Source organism: Phasianus colchicus, chromosome 23 (assembly GCF_987193195.1).
Source record: "Phasianus colchicus chromosome 23, bPhaCol1.hap1.1, whole genome shotgun sequence".
In the NCBI taxonomy this organism is placed as follows: Eukaryota; Metazoa; Chordata; class Aves; order Galliformes; family Phasianidae; genus Phasianus; species Phasianus colchicus.
The window spans coordinates 3,658,942-3,673,587 of NC_143458.1; the positions used below are offsets into that span (position 1 = coordinate 3,658,942).

The 14,646-nt window shown below is 54.2% G+C and overlaps 1 protein-coding gene across 1 annotated transcript in view; it reads left to right on the forward strand.

Moving 5' to 3' along the window:
- Positions 1 to 524: 524 nt before the first annotated feature.
- The window catches only part of SORL1 (sortilin related receptor 1), a 35,719-nt gene continuing 21,597 nt past the window's right edge, over positions 525 to 14,646 (forward strand). Inside the window, exons 1-13 of the mRNA XM_031599811.2 lie at positions 525 to 807; positions 6,793 to 6,909; positions 6,985 to 7,110; positions 7,838 to 7,999; positions 8,604 to 8,671; positions 9,297 to 9,477; positions 10,529 to 10,630; positions 10,773 to 10,942; positions 11,233 to 11,425; positions 12,014 to 12,131; positions 12,771 to 12,844; positions 14,004 to 14,092; positions 14,168 to 14,346. Of these exons, the coding sequence (XP_031455671.2) occupies positions 610 to 807; positions 6,793 to 6,909; positions 6,985 to 7,110; positions 7,838 to 7,999; positions 8,604 to 8,671; positions 9,297 to 9,477; positions 10,529 to 10,630; positions 10,773 to 10,942; positions 11,233 to 11,425; positions 12,014 to 12,131; positions 12,771 to 12,844; positions 14,004 to 14,092; positions 14,168 to 14,346 (1,777 nt within the window). The 5' untranslated portion in view covers positions 525 to 609. The remainder of the gene's footprint in view (positions 808 to 6,792; positions 6,910 to 6,984; positions 7,111 to 7,837; positions 8,000 to 8,603; positions 8,672 to 9,296; positions 9,478 to 10,528; positions 10,631 to 10,772; positions 10,943 to 11,232; positions 11,426 to 12,013; positions 12,132 to 12,770; positions 12,845 to 14,003; positions 14,093 to 14,167; positions 14,347 to 14,646) is intronic.

Sequence of the window (14,646 nt, forward strand, 5' to 3'; positions counted from 1 at the left end):
GCTTTGGCTGAAAAGCCCTTTTTTTTTTTTTTTTTTTTAATTTAATGTTTATCTTTCGTTGTTGGTTTTTGGTTGTGTACTTTGCTTATTTTCACTGTTGATTTTACACTGTGTACTTTGCAGTGCTCATTTCTATTACTGCTTCAGACAGCTTCCTTTTGACCGCCTCTTCCTTATCACTGCTTTTCTTACCACCGACCTCCCATCACTTCAGATTGCCAACTTAGGACCGCGTGCCTCTTTTTCCGTTGTTTTTTTTTTTTTTTTTTTTTTTTTTTTAATTGCCGATTTCTGAGCGCTGAGTTTCTTACATCCGATATTTAAGTATTTCCATTCGCTCTTTTTCAATCTTTTCTTTTTCCTCGCGTGTGACGGCTGCTCCGACACCCTTTCCACTAAGCCTATCGATGACGTCGGGCTTTCCCCGACGCCCGCATCCCGCGGGCCCGGTTTACCCCCGGGATGATGAAGCGTGGAGGGTGGGGGGGGGAACACACCGCTCTGGGGGCGGTCGCGGGGCGGCGCGGCGGAGCCCATTGCACATTCTGACCGGGCGGCGGCGCGGCTCCATCGGTCCCGCACGGCGCGGCCCGGCCCCGCGCCACGAACATGGCGACGCGGTGCAGCGGCGGGGGGAATGGTGCCGTTCTGTCCCCGCACCGCCTCGCCTTGCTGCTGCTGCTGCTGCTGTCGGAGGGGGCGGCGGGGGGCGGCTCTTCGCTGTTGCTACGCGTCCCTCCGGACGCACCCGATGAGCCCCCGCGGAGCCGCCGTGCCGCGCAGGAGCCCATCCAGGTGTACGGACAGGTGAGCCTCGGTCGCGACCTCCCCCTTTCCCCCCTCCTTCAGCCCCCCTCCTTCCGCATCATTTCTAATTTATTTATTCTTAATTCATTAAACCGACCGCACGGCAGAGCGGTGCGTTACATCACCCATGCAGCGCTTCTTCTCCCCTTCCCCCCCCTCCCCGCAAACACTGTCTGTGTTTCTCCCCCCCCTCCCCAGCGATGTGCATTAGCAGGGTGAATGCTGCGCTGCGTGGTTCCCCCCTCCCCCTTTCCGGGCCACCGCAGCCCCCTCCTGAATCCACGAGCGCCGCACTTGCCCTGTTCCAAACGGAGCTGACCGGGAGATGCTGTGCGCGGTTACATCTTTCCCCGCATCTCCCCCGGTTGGTGTCGGAACCATCGCGACCCAGCCGTGCCGCCGGGTTGGCAGGGCACGCTCGTGTGTCTGAGCCGGGGACACGGTCAGGTTGTCCCCAGGGGATGGGAACCCCACGGCTGGGAGCTGCAGTTGGCATCTGTCTGCCACTAGATGTGCTCAAATGGGACGTTTCAACCCTGAAACTGGGCTGAAAGGGGGACTTTAGCGCAAGATTGTGCTGTTGTGAGGTGCTGAGCCTTCTCTGTAAGGAGGGTTTCTCCCTGGCTGCTTGTCTGGCCGGTTGGCCCTTGCTTATTGATGTGAGGAGCTGGCTGACCACAGAAAAGCATTCAGATGGCTGTCCCTGAGAGCATCCCTGCGCAGGCTCCATTCATTAGCAAGTTTTGCTGCCGGGACCAGCATCTCCCCACTCCCTTTGCCTCACTTTAGGGGGGGGATGTCAGGATAAGACATGCTGCCCTGGGAGGCTGCAGGCTGCCCTTGCCTGCCTGTTACTTTTGTGTTTTACTCCATATGCCAAACTGTGTGCCATTGCCTCATGTGACCCCTCTCGCTCAGGCTGCTCATGTCCCACTGTGTACCTCGTGTGCTGCCTGAGGGCAGCGGCCACATCTGCATTTCCCTCCTATGGAAGGGGAGAACTTTTCCCTCTTAACCTTCCCCGTTCCCAATGATTTCCCCTTCCTCTGTACTGTCAGGACATATGTGGGGCATTTTCCCTTCAGCCCCCCACAGCTGTCATTCAGGGCACTCTGACAGGTCAGGGTGGAGAGCAGCACCCATAAGCCTGGACTTGGAACACTTGGAAGGCTGCAGTGACATCCAGAGCAGGACACAGAGCAGGCAGGGGTGGTTATGTATACAATTGGCCTCTGCTGGGTCTTTTCTCATTGCCTGAAGCTTTTGGAAGGGATTTGCTTGGAGCAATGAATTGCTCTCGCTGGCAGCATTACACACAACAGTTGCAGACTTTAATGCAAAAATTGGCCCTTCTCCTGCTTTTGGATGCAAGCATATTAAAGCCCAGGTACCAAACCTCACCAGGACTTCACTAGACCTACACAACCCTTCTGAACCACACAGTGCTTTACATCGTGGTGTCTGTTACAAAAGGCATGAGGACATAACCCCCACTGTGGTTTATGAGCAAGAAGGAAAACAAAGCCACATGCTCTACTGCTTGCTTCCAGTCACAAGCGTCGTGTGGTCTCTACTCCTCCTGTTTCTCTGTTGCTCCCCTGATGCTGGCGGGGTTAGCAGAGGGACATCAGCAAGGTGACAGTGCTTGGAGCGAGCCACTGAGAGCCCTGCAGGAGACCCTTCTCTGGGGCATGTGCTGCTCCCTGTGCTTGGCAGTGTGCTCAGCCATATGCTGTGTTTTGGCTCTCCCTGCCCCTGTGTAACCTCATGGCACTGCTCGTGCAGAGCTGCCCATCAGTGCTGGAACATAGCCAGAGGACTGATGGAGTGACACGTTGTGACAGCCAGAACTGGAGCTGGGGGTGCACTCCAAAGCCACTGTGGATTCTCCATGGCACTGCACAGCTTGGCAAATTTGGCGACGTTCTGAACGCTGGATGGGTCATTTTTGCAGTGCTACTGATGGGAAGCATCCCCTGGGCAGGACAAGTGCTGTCTATGCCCTTCAGCACTCCCTCAGTCCCTGTGAGCATCCAAAGCACTGCACACTGCCCACCCTATGGCTTCATTACAGCAGTGGAGACTCATCCTCATCCCTCCCTCTGGTTTTTCCATCCCAGCCATCCCTCAAACCCCATTCCATCCTGGGGATAAATCAGCAAAGAACAACTCAGCCTGTGGACAGTACAAGAAGAAGGGCACGTGAAGCTGCTGTTCCTGCTGCCTACCTGAGAGGTGATGCTATCTCATGGGTACTGGTGTGGCAGCAGCAGACAGTGCTGGATGGTACTGGGCAGGAGGTGAGCTCATCTGCTGGCCCTGCAAGGGGAAGGTGATGTGGGTTATGGACAGCATCTGCAGCCATCGCTGCCCACCTCAGCATCCACCTGTCCCTCCCAGGACCATAGAGTCAAATCATCTCAGAACCTCCTTCGCTCTCAGGTGCCTGCTTGCTGGTGACCACCTCTCCTGCCTTAGAGGACCACCAGGTTCCATCATTTTCTGGCTATTTACAATTGCACTATAAGAGGACTACATGACCTTCCATCAGCCCACCCTTGAGGACCTCCCCAGCTGTCAGTGCTCAGAGAACCAGGCACTTCTGCATCCCACATGGATGACCACCAGCTCCTCCCCTGTGCTGTTACTCAGTGACCTTCATCTTTATGACAGCTTTACCAAGCCCAGCAGAGAAGAATTCATCTCCTGTTAAAATCACTGCACTGAGACGACTTTGTGCAGGAGACATTCCCATCCCTGTTGCACTAAAGCTCTCACAGATGACCAAGAAAGTAACGCACTCACTGGGAGAGCAGCCTCCTTCCTTGCCAGGGCAGCCTGCACGGTGCTGGTGGGCAGAAAGGTGTTTGGGTCCATTGGTTGCTGCCTTGAGTGCCCCCATAAGCTGCCAGCATGCAGCAAGAATGGCCCCAAGCACAGAGCACGGGAGCTCTTCTGAGGCCATGAGCACCCTACAACCCACACCATGCTGCAGAACCTTTCTGCTCTCCAAAACAGAGAAATGTGCATTGCAGGATAAATGCCATCCGGCTCCACGACCAGAGAAATCAATCACAGCCCAGTGGACACGAACCGTAATTAATTGTGACCTACATTACCCATGCCCTGGGTGCTAGCAGCACATCTTGGTACAGCTCCCCAGGACCTGAGCCCTATCCTTCCTCCCTTCCTTGCTCATTCCTGGGGAAAAAACAGTGCTCCTGACCCAACGCCAGATTTCCCCCACTATCCTTTTCCTTTCCTTCAGGCACAACAGCAAAAGGAGAGCTCTGTTGGCGGTAGCAGAGAGCAAACAGCTCTGCAAGCAGATGATTTTGGTATTAACACAATTAACAGGGGCCTGGCGCTCGCTGAAATGAGTCACTCGTGTTTCATATGGGTGATTTCAGGCCCTGGCATTTTCAGCCCGAGCCACAGGCAGAGCTGTGGCAGGCACAGGAGGTGGCTTAAAATACCACGCGGGGATGGAACAGATGCTCTGTGCTGAGCAGAAGGTGCAGGAATGGAGCGTCGGTGGGATGCACGAGGAGCGATGCGTGCCACCAACACAGCCATTGCAGTGCCACCAACGCAACGCATTGCAGCCCCCCATGATGCCATGACCCCCCCTTTGGCATTGCTCTTCTGCCACCCCAATGCAGCCGGGGGTCAGGAAGCACGAGGGTTTGGCACCTCAAAGCCTCAGAGGCTTCATGCCTCGCCAACACGCTCACTTATCCTTGTAAAAGCCTATTAATTATTCAGGAACGATCTCGGAACCGTGTTTGTTGTTAAGCATCCCATTTGCTGTTGCATAACAAGGATGGGAAGAAAGAGCCATGGTCCCCACAAGTCTCTTTCCCTCGTGCAGCCCTGGTGTGGTGTTGACACCGGAGTGCTTTGTTATTAATAGCCCTTCCCCAGGTCGGGTCTGAGTCCTACAGAGCTCAGTGCAGGACAAACCCTTCGATGCATGCTTTGCTCCAAAGCCCACTTTGAGGCAATGCAACGCACTGCAAGCACAGCCCATGTCCCCCACCCATCCCTGCACAGAGCTTGCAGAGATGCCCTTCATGCCTGCTCCAGTGTGATGGCAGCTCCAGGGTCCCCGTCTTGCTCTGAACCAGGGGTTTTGGTTGTGGGGAGATGCTGTTAACAGAAAGAAAATATGAATGTGAGCAACACTAGTACATAAATTATGTTAACTAGAGATACAAGCAGCCTCCCCTACATCTTGGCTTCATTTCTCCCCTCCTGGACTTCATTTGGCACCTTACATATTAGGAGGACAAATTAGAGTTTCATGCATATTTCATGTATCCTTAATCACTTGGCAGAAAGCAAAACACAGCCCCATTACGATGATTTTCTACTAAGTGCTGTTTCCATTGGGCACCAGCCATTGCCTGCTCGTGGATCCAGGCAGCTCCTGAAGAAGGTTTCTCCATCAGGAGAAACTGGTGATAGTTGGCCCCGATGGGCTGCTCCAGTTCGGGTGGCTCCATGCAGTACCAGGGCTCAACTGCTGCCCAGGCCTTGGCTCTGCACACACAGCCATGGTCCCCTGCTCAAGGACAGCCTTCTGTCTGCGGTTTGGTCTCTTTGCTCACAGGGAATAATGCTTTAGAGGTCATTTGGCTGAGTTTAAAGCAGGGCACGGGTCAGAGCCTCCTCTTGTTTTGTTTCTCTAGCTAGCCTAGTGTCAGATTTCTTGCAGAACAACTTGCAAAGTGCTACTGAAAATGTCATGGAGGCGTCAACAAACCCATCCTGGAGAAAACACATGGGAGGAGATCAGGCTGTCCCCAGGAGGGGGCTTTGTGGGGCAGCTCGCTGCTGCTGACCCATCGTTGCTGCAGCCATAGCCCCAGATGAGTGGCACTAAACAGCTCCTGCTTGTGGAAGAGTCAGATCTGATGGAAAAGGGAAAAAGGGGGATGCTGGGGTGGGGACACAGAGCTGCCATGGGTTTCACACTGCAGGTTGTGCGTGGGGGAGCATCACCCTCTCCTTCCTCCCTGCATCCCCAAGGTCTCACTGCCCGCATTGCTGGGGTGCAGCCGCCTGCAGTCCTACATCTGTGCTCTGAGCCCCAGGCGGGGGCACACAGCCCAGGCAGCTGCAGGCACCGGCCCTGGGGGATGCTCACTGTCCCCCTGTTCACTTTCTAATTTGCTCCTTTTTTTCCCTTTGCACAAACCCATTACGTAAGAGGGATTTGGGGACTTCTGTTTCACTTGCTTCTCTTGGAATAAAGCCATCGTTTTTTCCACGCGTTTCTTTGCCCATCACTGGGGGGAGGGGGGGGAGGAGGAGGAGGGAACTGTTGGGTACCAGCCCTAAGCAGGGCTTAGCCCTGTATTTCTGCAGCTCCCTACAGACGCTGTTTTGCAGAGCAGCACCTCCAGCCCCGCCGCAGCGATGCTGCGATAGCTTCCCCATAGAAACCAGCCCTCCTCTGCTGCTGCCAGGTATGGCGCGAGCACAGGCAGCAGTGGGTTTGCTTGCGTCTGTTGTGGATACCTGCACCTCCTTTCTAAGCACGGAGATCACTGTAGGAAGGTGACTCTGTTTGTGTTGGCCCTTTGCCTAGCCAGCCCAGTTTGTATCGCTTCTCCTTCTTCTGTTTTGGTTTTGGTTCTGATCATCTCACAAATCCTCTTTCTCTGAGGAAGAATAAATGAACGCTGACCCTTTCAGACTCATGGGTTGCACAGTGTGCTCACAGCAGATCCTCCTTCACTACCTCCTCCCTGGGGAAGGTCTCTCTCAGTGCTTTAACCACTTGGCATCCCACAGGGAGCACTGAAATCCAAGCCCTGGTCCATGCCCTGTAGCCCTAACCCTCATCCTGACCCCACAGGGTCCTGTTGCCCCTGGAAATGCTTCAGTCTTGTTCAGGTTTGAATGCCTTATCCCATTGCATGCATTCCCCAGGAGGAGGGGACCCCGTGCTCCGGCTCACGGTGCCCATTTCCTTTGCAGGTCAGCCTCAATGACTCCCACAACCAGATGGTCGTTCACTGGGCAGGAGAGAAGAGCAACGTGATCGTGGCCTTGGCCAGAGACAGCCTGTCCCTGCTGGGCCCCAAAAACAGCGACGTAAGTGCCGTGAACTGCCTGTCCCCTGCCTGGCATCCTGCAGCCCTGCTCCTGTAACTGGGTCTCTTGCTGCAGGTCTACATCTCTTATGACTACGGGAAGAGTTTTAAAAAGATTTCAGAGCGGTTCAGCTTTGGGGATGGGAACAGCAGTGCGGTGGCCATCGCTCAGTTCTACCACAGCCCGGCCAACAACCAGCGGGTGAGCGGGGCTGAGGGGCACACGGTGCCCTGTGGTGCCCCTTGGGGTGCAAGGGACTGGGGGAGTGGGGTGGTCGGGGGCTGCACCCACAGTGGCTTTTGCTAACAGAGGTAGGGGCTGTGCGCCCATCATCATCATCATAGAATCATTAAGGTTGGAAAAAATGTCACAGATCCTCAGGCCCAACCCAGCCCATCCCCACTATGCCCACTAACCATGTCCCCACGTACCACAATTCTTGAACGCTTCCATGGACCTCCACCTCCCTGGGCAGCCTGTGCCAGTGCCCAACCACTCTTTGGGAGAAGAAATTTCTTCCAGTATCCTCCCCTGGGACAACTGAAGGCCATTACCTTTCATGCTCTTGTGGCACACTTAAGTTTACCTACACCAAAGCTGCCTCTTTTCTGGACAAAGCTCTTCTGCAGTGGTTTGAGCCATCCTGGCTCTGCAGCTCTCCATCCCCACGGATATTCCCATCTCCAAAGCTGGGTTGGGAGCACTGGGCATGGACACACTGACCAACGTCACTGAATCATGCCAAAACCCCACTCTGCACACAGCAGTTGTTGGCTTCAGGGACCTCAAGGGGCAAAAGAATGTGGTAGAAGTGTGGGAACAAGATCCTCTCCAGAGTTCTCCTCAGATGCTCCCCAGGACTTGTTGCTCTCATAGGTAGCTTGAGCCCTGCTCTGATTTTCTTCCTTCTCGGTCCTTCTCTCCCCAGTATATCTTTGTGGATGCCTTTGTCCCTTACCTCTGGATCACCACTGACTTCTGCAAGAGCATCCAGGGCTTCTCGATCCCCTTTAGGGCAGCAGATCTCCTTCTGCACAGCAGGAACCCCAACCTCGTCCTGGGCTTTGACAGATCCCACCCCAACAAGCAGGTGAGCGCAGCTGCTGAGGCACGAGGTCCCTGGTTTTATCCCAATTGCCCCCAACTCCCTGATGGGGAAGAGAGGAACCTAAGTCAGGAATCTACAGCGCTTAATGTGTGCGTGTGGTTTGCCCTTGTGGAGACTGGGATCCATAGTGGGGCTGTTGTGCCTGCGGGTTGGTATGTTTATTGCTGCTGCTGTTGCTGGTGAAATAAGAGATAGCATCTCTGCTCAGGAACTTTGCCCTCCTCCCACCCGCAGCTGGGCAGTGGCAGAGCACTCCTGTGGCTGTGACATGCTCCAGGAGGGAGAGGCTCTGCCCGCGGGTTTACCTTTGCAGTCACACACACCACGAGCACTTTAGAGCAACTTATTTTTATTTCTGAGTTCCTGTACAACCAGGCAGCTCTGTAAAGTGAAGGCAGTGTTTTCCTGCTTGGGTGGTTCTCACCCAGACAGGGAAGTCATGGACGTGGTGCAGCTTTGAGGTGGATGTGTTCCTATCTTCCTTCTGCTGCCTGAGCTTTGGTGTCTTGGAGGTTGCCCTCCCTTGGGTTGCACACTCTGAGAGCACTGCAAGATCCAGGCCCCTCTCTCACCTTTCCCATTGCAGCTCTGGAAATCAGATGACTTTGGCCAGACCTGGATAATGATACAGGAGCACGTGAAGTCCTTTTCCTGGTATGTGCTGTAGCCTTGTGTTCCATCCAGCTCCCTCCCTCCTGGCTTTCTGTCTCCCTGTACCACAGTGCTCCCTGTACCACATCCCTGAGCACGTGGGCCATAGGCTTTCTTCTTTCTTGGCCACCAGAGCTGCTCTCTCAGAGCTGCAATCAGTCACCAACATTCAGGTCCCTCCTGTTCTTATCCCCACCATCTCAGCCATTTCGCCACACGCCTTGCAGATTTCCAGCTCATCTCCTCAGGGTCACACAAGAAGGGACATCCCCTGACAAACAGGGCTTGCGACATCTCCAACCCCATCCTTCCTGGCCTTTAGCTGCGACACAAATAGGAAGCACAGAGCCCTGGATAACATCAGGAGGCGAACACACCCATGCAAACTTCATTACAATTACATTCCCCACACTGTGACCAGTCCTCCTTCCCCTCTTGGAGTTCCTGGGCCATGCAGAGCCTTATCCCCCTTTCTGGGCTCTGCACCCTGCTGCAGCCAGGGCTGCTCCCATTTCCCCAGACCTGCATGCCAAACACATCTCTTTAAAGGGCTTCGACTCCTCCGTGCCTTCTGCATTGCTCTGTGAGTGCAACGGTGATAAAAACTTTTTCATTCTTTGCTGTCCAGGGGCGTCGAGCCCTACGATAAGCCCAACACAGTGTACATCGAGCGGCACGAGCCGTCTGGCACCTCCACTGTCATTCGCAGCACAGATTTCTTCCAAAGCAGAGAAAATAAAGAGGTGATCCTGGAGGATGTTGATGACTTCCAGCTCCGGGACAAATACCTGTTTGCCACCAAGGCCGTGGTGAGTCCCCGCAGCCTTCAGCTCGCCACGTTGATCCTGCAGATGGAGCAGTGCCGGCCGTGCTGTTGCTGCCCTGCACGTCAGCAGGGTGGGCAGAAGTAGGTCAGGCTGTAGAGCACCAGGGCTGGAAACACATGGGGTGGATGTGGAGGCAGGAGGGGGGACAGGGCTGGGTGAATGGAGGCCACTTGTCGGCAGGGGTTAGCTCAAGCGTGAGCTGGGACCAGGCAGCCTTACGTGCTGCAGCATGGCTTATCTGTGCTCTCACTGAGGGCGAGTCTTCACAGATGACCAGAGACACCATGCTAGAACCCAAGGAGCAATTTCCTTTTTGGAAGATGCAAGCATTGCTTTCCCCTTGCTGCTGCCACCGAGCCTTTTCCAAGGAGCACTTTGCCCTTTGCAGGTGGCTCTTACATGCTCTCACCCTGCATCCCCAGCAACGTCACCCCCATCTGAAGAGCACTTTCAGCTTCTCAGAAATCTCTCTTGCAGCTTCCAGGGTGCATTGCCTTGGCTCTGTGCCTGCCGTGATTAGCAGGAGATGTTATCTGGGTGCTCTGATGGGGCTTGGTGAGATGTGAGGATGGTTGGTGTCCCCGTGGAGATGGCAGCCCATCCTCACAGCCCTCGGGGACCAGAAGGGTGCGGGGACCTCCTGACTCCTGCTCTCCTCCCCGGGAGCTGTGGTTGCTTGGTGATGTGGAGCTGGGGAAAATCAGGCCGCTTATTTTTGGAGCCTAAATCTGGGTTTGGGTGCTTACCATTGGCAACCTGCACAAAACACATTGCCCCCAGCTTTTGCTTTTTTGGCTCGGCGCTGGTGTCTTTTCCTTCGTGCAACTCATTAAAAATAGGAAGGCAAGGACAGGCTGTTCTGCTCCAAACCAGTCTCTGTGCCTCCACCTGAGCTGCCAGAACAGGCAGCAGGAGGCATGCTTGTGTTCGCTGCTCTCAGGGATGCCGTCCCCACAGTGTCAATTCAGGCACAGGGATGAGGGTGATTCTGGGGTTTGGAGCCAATCCTGATGTTTCTCTCTGCTCCGTGTAGCGCTTGCTGGGCAGCTCGCAGCCATCATCAGTTCAGCTCTGGGTTTCCTTCAACCGCAAACCGATGCGGGTGGCCCAATTCATTACCAAGCATCCAATTAAGGTAAGTAGTGGATGACCTCCCTGCAGCAGGGTGGAGAATTATGTTAGCTATCCATGAGGAAATGCTACACTGACCCGTATGCAAACCCTGCTCCTGTGCCCATGCACTTAAAGCCTGCACACCACTCCTTTGCTTCCCACAGGAGTACTACATCGCCGATGCATCGGAGGACCAGGTGTTTGTGTGCGTCAGCCACGATGACAACCGCACCAACCTCTACATCTCAGAAGCAGAAGGCCTGAAGTTCTCCCTGTCTTTAGAAAATGTGCTCTACTACAGCCCAGGAGGAGCAGGCAGTGACACTCTGGTCAGGTAGCGTGCTCCAAAGTACTCAGAATCATCATAAAATGCCTTAGGTTGGAAGGGAACTCAAAGATCATCCAGTTCCATCCCCTTGCCATGAGCAAGGTTGCCAAGGTGAACGTGAGGGTCAGATTGCCCATGGCTCCATCCAACCTGGCCTGGAGCACCTCCAGACAGATCCCTGGGGCACACCACTCATCACCAGCCTCCACCTGGACATAGAACTGCTGACCACAACCCTCTGGCTGTGGCCATCCCACCAACTCTTTATTCTTTATCCCCTTGGCATTCCCTTGCAGATATTTTGCCAATGAGCCTTTTGCTGACTTCCATCGTGTCGAGGGTGTGAGAGGGGTGTACATTGCCACGCTGCTCAACGGCTCCTTCAGCGAGGAGAACATGCGCTCCGTCATCACCTTTGACAAGGGAGGCACCTGGGAGCCCCTGCAGCCCCCAGCAGAGACACGCTATGGGGAGAAGACACACTGTGAGGTGAGCGCTGAGCCAAGCTCCCAAAAGACAGAGGGGTCTGTGGGATGAGCTGCCTGCATGGGAAATCCTCTCATCAAATGGTATCTTGGGCTCCATCAGCAAAGGGGTGGCCAGCAGGGACAGGGAGGTGATTGCCCCCCTCTACTCTGCTGTTGTGAGCCCCATCTGCAGTACTGTGTCCTAAAGGGGGCCTACAAACAGGAGGGGAATCAACTCTTTGAGAGGGTAGATAACAGCAGGACAAGGGGAAATGGTTTTAAGTTGAGGAGGGGAAGATTGAGGTTGGATGTCAGGGGGAAGTTCTTTACAGAGAGAGTGGTGAGGTGCTGGAACAGCTGCCCAGGGAGGGAGGCTATGGATGCCCCATCCCTGGAGGTGTTCAAGGCCAGATTGGATGGGGCCCTGGGCAGCCTGGTCTGGTATTAAATGTGCAGGTTGGTGGCCCTGCATGTGGCAGGGGGGTTGGAGATTCATGATCTTTGAGGCCCCTTCCAACCCGGGCCATTCTGTCATTCTGTGATTCCAAAGCAGAGGCTGCAGGATGAAGTGGGACTGAGGCACTGATGACGGTGTGCTTTGCTTCCCCAGCTTTCCCAGGGTTGCTCCCTCCACCTGGCCCAGCGCCTGAGCCAGCTGCTGAATTTCCAGCTGCGGAGGATGCCCATCCTCTCCAAAGAGTCAGCACCAGGGCTGATCATTGCTACCGGTACCATTTTTCCTTCTGTTGCTGCCCAGGGGCTTGGGAGCATGTTATTTTAAAGGCACGAGGAATTGGGTGGCATCTCATTTGTAGATGCAATAAAAAAAAATTGAGTTTACACACATGAGTTGGACTCAATGATCCTTATGGGTCCCTTCCAACTCAGAGTGTTCTATGATTCTATGAAGTGCAATTAAACGGTGCATTTTGCTGCCCCATTCTGCACTGCAGTCCCTGTAATGACAGTATGTACGTGTCAGCGTTGTGTGGTGACACTGCAAACCTTGCCTGCTTCAATCCACTCCTCTTTCCTGCCCCTTCCCAGCTGCAGGGTTCCTTGGACATGCAGGAATTGCTGTTTGTCTCGCTTCTCCGCTGTAGAAAACAAATGATGGAACGTTTGCAGAACCACCAGCTCATTTTGTTTGATCATGTTTATAGCCATATGTTTTTCCCCAGCTGCTTTTTAAAACTTGTGATAGTCCTTAAAATATTTGATTTTAAGAGCGTCGGTTTACAATGGGAAAAATCAGCTGCTCCATCACGGTGTTTTGCTCACAGACCAGAATAGCTTCGAGGCAGCTGCCTTCATTTAGGTGGCCGCTGCATCTACCTGGAGAGGGATGATTGTTCTCATTCTCCTAGGCTCCATCGGCAAGAGCATGGCGAAGAAAACCAACGTCTACATCTCGAGCAGCGCTGGGGCGAGGTGGAGAGAGGTAAGGGCTCTGGTTGGCGGCTCAGCACACTGTCAGCAGCACGGATTGGGGAGCTGCAGCCCATAGGCAGTGAAGGTGACCTCTGTGCACGCATCGAAGAGCTGCAGCCAGAAGATGCTGAATGCCCCTTTTAGCAAAACCATCTCTGGATGTAGGAGCAGGCGCGGTTGCCTCGTGCTGAAGGCAGCGGGTTCAGATGCAGCTTGAGCTCTGTTTGTTCAGCTCATAGAACGTGTCCTCGGCGCAGGTCAGCCGGTCCCTTGTGGACAGGACTGACAGGCAGAGCTCTGCACAGTGCCTGGAGAGGCTCCAGCCTCTTCCCAGACCGCGGGATGCTGCCCTCAGTGTATGCAGATCTGGTGCTGTTTACTGAGCGGGTGTTTGGTCTGTGGTGGTATTTTTGGTCTGCCTGTGCATTCTGCTGTGAACATAATATGGTATTTCAACATCTGCAAGCGGTTTCATCACATGCATTAGGCAGCCTCCTTTTCCTCCCCTTAAGTACCCCGTGGGCAGGGTTAGTGCCGGGCACGCCGTGGGTCTGGCTGCTGCCACAGCCTCTGGGTTTCAGTGTTCACGGACAGAGAGAGCAGCTGACTGCTGTGTCTGTGCAGTCCTCCTCTGGCTCGCAGGCAGTTTTGCTTTGCAGAGCAATTAAACCCCATCAGGAACGAGCAGAGCCTGGGCACACCGCACAGTGCTGCACCTTTGTGCTCCGTGCAGAGGTGTGGAACGGCCTCACACTGCTGTTGCTCAGCTGGGAGGAGCAGCAGCACAACATTTTCTTCCTGGTTTTGGAAGCTGCTGGAAGGCTTATTGCTCTGCAGAGTGCTGTTTTGGTCTTAAAAAGCAGATAAAAAGCACCAAAGTGTTCAGCGACCCTTGCAAAGCATCCCCAGGCAGGTTGGTGCATATTAACAGTAGAGCTGGGTGGATCTGTGCTTTCTGTTTTGAACCCGGAAAGGAAAACGAAAGTGGTTCTATGCTGAGAGAAAACACAAATGGTTTCTTTCTGGAGGTGACATGCTGTGCTGCAGGTGATCTCAGCACTCTACTGGGGCATCCTAATGCACAGGAACAACGTGGGGTCTGCAGAATGCCCTGGCACTCTGTATCCTCATGCCTGACCTTCTTCCTTTCACCACTGTTTCTCTTCCAGGCACTATCAGGACCCCACTACTACACCTGGGGTGACCACGGGGGCATCCTGGTGGCCATTGCACAGGGCACAGAGACCGACCAGCTCAAGTAAGGGCTGCAGCACAGAGCTGGGATGCCAGGTGGGGTTTCCCCATTGCAGCCACCCCCATCCTTTTCCTGCAGGTACAGCACCAATGAGGGAGAGACGTGGAAATCCTTCACCTTCTCAGAGAAGCCGGTGTTTGTGTATGGGCTGCTGACAGAGCCTGGGGAGAAAAGCACCATCTTCACCATCTTTGGTTCCTACAAGGAGAACGGCCACAGCTGGCTCATCCTGCAGGTCAACACCTCCGACGTGCTGGGTGAGCATCCTGCCCCGGCTATTAATGCTGTCACCAAACCCCATCCCTCATCACTGAGGGATTTGTTCGACAGGAACGTGGAAGAAAAAAAGCCTTCTGAAGGCTTTGCCCATGAATGTTTTATAACTGGATCCGGCTTTGATTGCGAGGCAGCGTTTTAATCAAAGAGCAGTTAAGCTCAGCAGAGGAATTTGCTCGACTGAAATTTGTAGCGGATTCCCCTGATGTTTTGTTAGAAGTGAATCTGTTTGGCATCCAGAACGGCTCTGCTTAAACGAGGCACTGCAGTTCTCCATCAGT